The sequence below is a fragment of the Aquarana catesbeiana genome, linkage group LG02 (genome assembly GCF_042186555.1).
Source record: "Aquarana catesbeiana isolate 2022-GZ linkage group LG02, ASM4218655v1, whole genome shotgun sequence".
Classification (NCBI taxonomy): Eukaryota; Metazoa; Chordata; class Amphibia; order Anura; family Ranidae; genus Aquarana; species Aquarana catesbeiana.
The window spans coordinates 399104986-399111161 of record NC_133325.1 but is presented as its reverse complement, the minus strand read 5'-3'; the positions used below and the strand labels follow the sequence as shown (position 1 = coordinate 399111161).

At 53.1% G+C, this 6176-nt stretch overlaps 1 protein-coding gene across 1 annotated transcript in view; it reads left to right on the top strand.

Annotated features, from left to right (window-relative positions):
• The window catches only part of INTS2 (integrator complex subunit 2), a 123668-nt gene that overhangs the window by 93414 nt on the left and 24078 nt on the right, over positions 1-6176 (top strand). The window contains exon 20 of the mRNA XM_073615256.1: positions 1024-1209. Within this exon, the coding sequence (XP_073471357.1) occupies positions 1024-1209 (186 nt within the window). The remainder of the gene's footprint in view (positions 1-1023; positions 1210-6176) is intronic.

Genomic DNA, 6176 nt, shown 5'->3' with positions numbered 1-6176 from the left:
TCTGGGTAGGGGACATGCCGCCGGCACGCCGCTTCTGCTGTGATAAGTCACAGGTAGAAGCCGATCAGAGGGTGCCGGCCAATGGATGTCTGCCGACACCTGCTGATCGTCGATTAGAGAGGCTGGACGGAGCTCTGTATATGTAAACAATGCAGAGCTCCGTCCTGACAGTGGGAATAATGTGATGGTTTTTCTTTTCCTTTCACATCCCTTAGTGAAAGCACCCCACAGTGTACACAAAAACACTGATTAGGCACACATTTAACCCTTGGATCACCCTGGATGTTTAACCCCTTCCCAGCCAGTGTCATTACTACCGTGACAGTGCATATTTTTAGCAGGCTGTCCACTATAAGACGCTGATCATTGCCAGCACTAGAATAAAAAAAATTTCAGTGTATATATACCATAGTTTGTAGACGCTATAACTTTTGCACAAACCAATATACGCTTATTGGGATTTTTTTTTTTTAACCAAAATTATGCAGCAGAATACATATTGGCCTAAATTTTTTAAAAAATTAGATTTTTTTTTTAAAGTTTTTTATTGGATGTGTTTTGTAGCAGAAAGTAAAAAATATTGTTTTGTTTTTTTTCCCCAAAATTGTCGGCCTTTTTTTCTTTATAGAGCAAAAAAAAAGAAAACCCAGTGGTGATCAAATACTAACAAAAGAAAGCTCTATTTGTGTAAAAAGGATGACATAAATGTAATTTATGCAAAGCGTTGAATAATTGCACAATTGTCAGTTAAAGTAACGCAGTGCCGTATCGCAAAAAATGGCCTGGTCATGAAGGGGGGGGGGGGGGGGGTGGTTAAATCTTTTTCAGAGGTCAAGTGGATAAACATACTTGTTCTGTGTCAGTGAGAAAATATGAAAATCACGGATCAATGAGGAAACTAGGATTTTAGGAGAAATCTGCAATGGGAGCTTACACCCGTTATTTGAAATTTAAATTTGTAACAATATTATTGCGTAGTGCTTTCTCCAAAGTAGTTAAAATGTTGTATCTTTTCACTATTAGGATAGCGCAGCAGTGCAGCTCCTGCTGGAGGTTTGTCTTCCAGCAGAGGAAGAGAAGACTCAGGAGAACACAGGAGGAGACGAGAGCCTACTTTGTAATCTCAGAGAGGTGCAATGCCTGATTTGCTGTCTGCTCCATCAGATGTTTATAGCAGACCCAAATATCGCTAAACTAGTCCATTTCCAGGTACTCATCACTTTTCAAAACCTTTTGAAAAACATTATTTTTGTGTATTACTAAAGAGTGGCTTTTGTTAAAATATATCTAATTTAGAATTGGAGTGGGGAATGATTAAAACCCCTGTTAAATCTTTTTATTTGTTTCCCATTGGGGAGATTTCCCTTCACTTCCTTTCATAGAGACCGAGCAGGAAGTGTGAGGAACTTTCCTCTTTAGGCCTCATTTAGACTTGCGGTTGGGGGGGGGGCGCATGCGCGCATCAAAAATGTGCGGTTCAGCTGTGTTTTTGCCACCCACCCCCCCCCCCCCCTTTAAACTGCAATAGGCAGCAATCAGGGATGTTTGCATGCCGCGGCATCGATGCTTTGCCTCGTGCTACACATTCAAGTCAATGGGGAAGCGCGGCAAAAGCCCCGCAACTGTGGTGTGTTTGTCAGCAAAAATTGGGTTAAAACAGGCAGTAAGGAAGCGTGGCATCCATACCTCCCATCCTGTTAGTAGCCTCTGAAGTGTGATCCGAAAGCAGATCGGGCTTCAGAGGCAAGGAGAATTGGACGCATGTCTAAATCCACCCTTAGACAATTGTCACTAGAAGTAGTGTCTCCTTTGTAAGACTCCAGCTCACCTCCTGTTTAGGTGGCATCCATAAGTCTGGATTTACCATAATGTTCTTCACTGATGTTTATCAGCAGGAGCATTTCCCCAGCAGGAGCACATATAGCAATAAAAACCTCACCAGGGGTTCTAACCCTTCCCTACTTTTGGCTTTTTTTTTTTTTTTTTTTGTAAAAAAGGATGCAGAAGGCATGGGATATTTGAAGGAAGACCTGTCTGTGAGGTTTATGGTAACCAGCTAGCATGTTATTTTTTACCTTGGGGAAATGGGAATTCAGTTTTCTTACAGTTTTTTTCTTTCTAAATCAGCCTCAGTCTGAGTAGAATAGCTAGTCAGATGACAGCAGCTGCAGAGCTGGACCTTTTGCTGACTGGGCTGAAGCAATGGTCTGGTTGCAGAGATCTGACAAGCCCCCTACAAAGTAAGACATATAGCACTGCAATTAACAAAGCTCATGCTCTCTGCTGATTGGAGAGCTTTGGCTCTAGTTCAGCAGGGGTAGTGTCAGACTCCTGCATAGAGCTCACTGCATTCCCACATAGAGCAAGGGTCATTCTGTGCAGCATGCTGGAAGGAGACAATCTTTCCTATTCAGGCTAAGGCTGATTTATAAGGAAAACTGTAAGATTTTGTACGCATTTTGTTTTGAAGCACCTGCAATGTATTTAGCCAATTTAATCTGAATGTTAAATTGGCCTTTTAAAAGTGTTGGTGGGGGACCCAAGAAGAGGAGATTCGGGGGCCTCTCTATGCAATACCCTTGCACAAAGCAGGAAAATATAACCTCTTTTTCTCTAGTCAGAGATGACTGGTCCACCTGACAGGAAACACAATCAACATACAAGGTTAAAAGGCCCCTCCCTTCCCCCTGCACCTCAGTTCTTGATTGTGTTTCCCGGCAGCGAAACGTTTGTTGTTTTTTCTCAGACCTGAAGCTGGTAGCGGATGGTCCCCCCCTGAGGGCTGGACGCCAAAGCCGGGGAGGGTGGCGGGTCCAGCCATGGCCCTGTCCTTCTCAGGGGGTCCCCCCAATGGCCGCGGGAGAGAGTCTTCCCCGGCAAGAAGCCTCCCGGGTACAGAGGGGTATCCCGGAACTCCTGTGAGCACATACCTCATCCTCTTTCCTTCCACCCAGTCAGGTACGGAGGTGATGAAGGAACTGGAGCTCAGGCTGGTGTCTAGGCCGCAGAGGGGGCAGAGGACGCTAGCCAGGTCGGTACCTTGGTGGCTTGAGGGCTGGTGGAGGTCCTGAACTTCATAGGGAATGCTGAAGCTCCTGTGTATGGAGCTGGCATCCCAGGGTGGAGTAAGATGGCGGCGTTTCCGGTTCCGGGCGCTGTAACTTCCGACTTCCGGTTTATGCCAAAATGGCGGATTCAGACACTAGAGGCCAAAATCCTCCCTCAGACAGCGGTTCTCCAACAAAATGGCGCCGATCATCGGTGTATAGGAGATAGACACTCAGCGCTCCAGGGAAAAGCAGGAGGCCTGACGATACTCCTCTCTTGGGGTCGGAAAACCTCGCAAAGCAGCAGATATGGATGGAAAGGAGGTAACAGCTGCAACCTTAGCCCAGGAAGAGGCAGTGCTGTGTCTTGGCCTAGGCCAACAAGGCCCAGGCCTAGGGCGGCACTGTGCGGGGGGGCGGCAGAAAGCCGCCCCCCCCGAAAAAGGGCAGCGGCGCCCTCTTCCCGACTCCCGCACAGCAGGGAGTACAGCTTAGCAGTGCAGTACAGTGGCGTCCCGGGTGCCGTCAAGCCGCCCCTCCGTAAAGTTGTGATTCTGTCTCTGATTGGCCCTCTGCTGTGGCCAATCATGGGGAGGGAAACAGCGGTCAGGAAGCTGGGCGGCGGCACGGTAAAACCAATTAGAGCCGCTCTCTCTCTCTTCTCTCTTCGGCTGACAGAAAGGGGAGGGGGGGCGAGCGGGGGAGTTCTCTGGCAAATGGAGCAGCAGATCTGTGACAGGGAGAGGAGAGATGCGGGTTGTCTGTGTATCTCCCCCGCTCACCCCCCCTCCCCTGACAACCCGCATCTCTCCTCTCCCTGTCACAGATCTGCTGCTCCATTTGCCAGAGAACTCCGCCGCTTGCCCCCCCTCCCCTTTCTGTCAGCCTAAGGGAGAAGAGAGAGCGGCTCTAATTGGTTTCCCTGCTCCGTCGCCCAGCTTCCTGACCGCTGTTTTCCTCCCCATGATTGGCCACAGCAGAGGGCCAATCAGAAGACTCTGGGGGGCATCATGGGAAAAGTAGCCCCCACAGACATGCTACAGCCCCCAGCATGCATGCACTCTGCTGAGGGGGGGTGTTAGAGGAGAAAAAGAGAGTACTGTGCTGGGGGAAGCCAAAGAGGGAGCCACGCTGTACCCGCACCACCAGAGAGCCACGCTGTACCCGCACCACCAGAGAGCCACGCTGTACCCGCACCACCAGAGAGCCACGCTGTACCCGCACCACCAAAGAGCCACGCTGTACCCGCACCACCAGAGAGCCACGCTGTACCCGCACCACCAGAGAGCCACGCTGTACCCGCACCACCAGAGAGCCACGCTGTACCCGCACCACCAGAGAGCCACGCTGTACCCGCACCACCAGAGAGCCACGCTGTACCCGCACCACCAGAGAGCCACGCTGTACCCGCACCACCAGAGAGCCACGCTGTACCCGCACCACCAGAGAGCCACGCTGTACCCGCACCACCAGAGAGCCACGCTGTACCCGCACCACCAGAGAGCCACGCTGTACCCGCACCACCAGAGAGCCACGCTGTACCCGCACCACCAGAGAGCCACGCTGTACCCGCACCACCAGAGAGCCACGCTGTACCCGCACCACCAGAGAGCCACGCTGTACCCGCACCACCAGAGAGCCACGCTGTACCCGCACCACCAGAGAGCCACGCTGTACCCGCACCACCAGAGAGCCACGCTGTACCCGCACCACCAGAGAGCCACGCTGTACCCGCACCACCAGAGAGCCACGCTGTACCCGCACCACCAGAGAGCCACGCTGTACCCGCACCACCAGAGAGCCACGCTGTACCCGCACCACCAGAGAGCCACGCTGTACCCGCACCACCAGAGAGCCACGCTGTACCCGCACCACCAGAGAGCCACGCTGTACCCGCACCACCAGAGAGCCACGCTGTACCCGCACCACCAGAGAGCCACGCTGTACCCGCACCACCAGAGAGCCACGCTGTACCCGCACCACCAGAGAGCCACGCTGTACCCGCACCACCAGAGAGCCACGCTGTACCCGCACCACCAGAGAGCCACGCTGTACCCGCACCACCAGAGAGCCACGCTGTACCCGCACCACCAGAGAGCCACGCTGTACCCGCACCACCAGAGAGCCACGCTGTACCCGCACCACCAGAGAGCCACGCTGTACCCGCACCACCAGAGAGCCACGCTGTACCCGCACCACCAGAGAGCCACGCTGTACCCGCACCACCAGAGAGCCACGCTGTACCCGCACCACCAGAGAGCCACGCTGTACCCGCACCACCAGAGAGCCACGCTGTACCCGCACCACCAGAGAGCCACGCTGTACCCGCACCACCAGAGAGCCACGCTGTACCCGCACCACCAGAGAGCCACGCTGTACCCGCACCACCAGAGAGCCACGCTGTACCCGCACCACCAGAGGGGGAGAAAGATGAAGCCACTGCCGGGGTACAGACATGCTACACTACTGACCAGAGTCAGCCTGGGCAACCCAGAGTGAGCGAACATCCAGCCGGAGGGATCACTGTTGCGGTTTCACCGGGTCTGGTAAGAGAGCCTGTTGGCCATTATTCATTACTGTTCCCAGGGACTGAGCCATTAGGAAGTGCCTAACCTGATATCCTCTGGGCCTTGTTGACCGCCACAATGAGCTCCAACGCTGGGCCTCCAGTCAAAAAATTAAGGGGGATGACACAATTTTTACAGCTCCAGGTGACACCAAACCTAGTGACGCCACTGTCCCAGAGCCCACAACAAGTTCCGGCACTGAGCTTCGGTAACTGGCAGCCAGAGTGCGCTAGCGTGGGCACCCAGGACATCTGCCACCTGGGGTCCCACAAGCGGCGATCGGCTTTCCGTAGCAGCCACCACCTCTCTCCCCACTGTCAGCCACACACACTCCTCAGCTCCTCCTCCTTCTCAGCTCCAATGTTCTAGTGTACACAGCCAGGAGGAGAAGGAGCCACAGAGGAGGGACACGACTTCAGTGTAAGAGCCGCGCTTCTGCTCTGAGGTCTGTGTATAGTTTACAGTGGAGGGGGACACAGTAACTGGGAAGGAGGCAGATAACAAATGCACACATGGATGAGGGGAGGGGGGGTAAGGGGATATGTGCTGGGTGCTTTGGGAG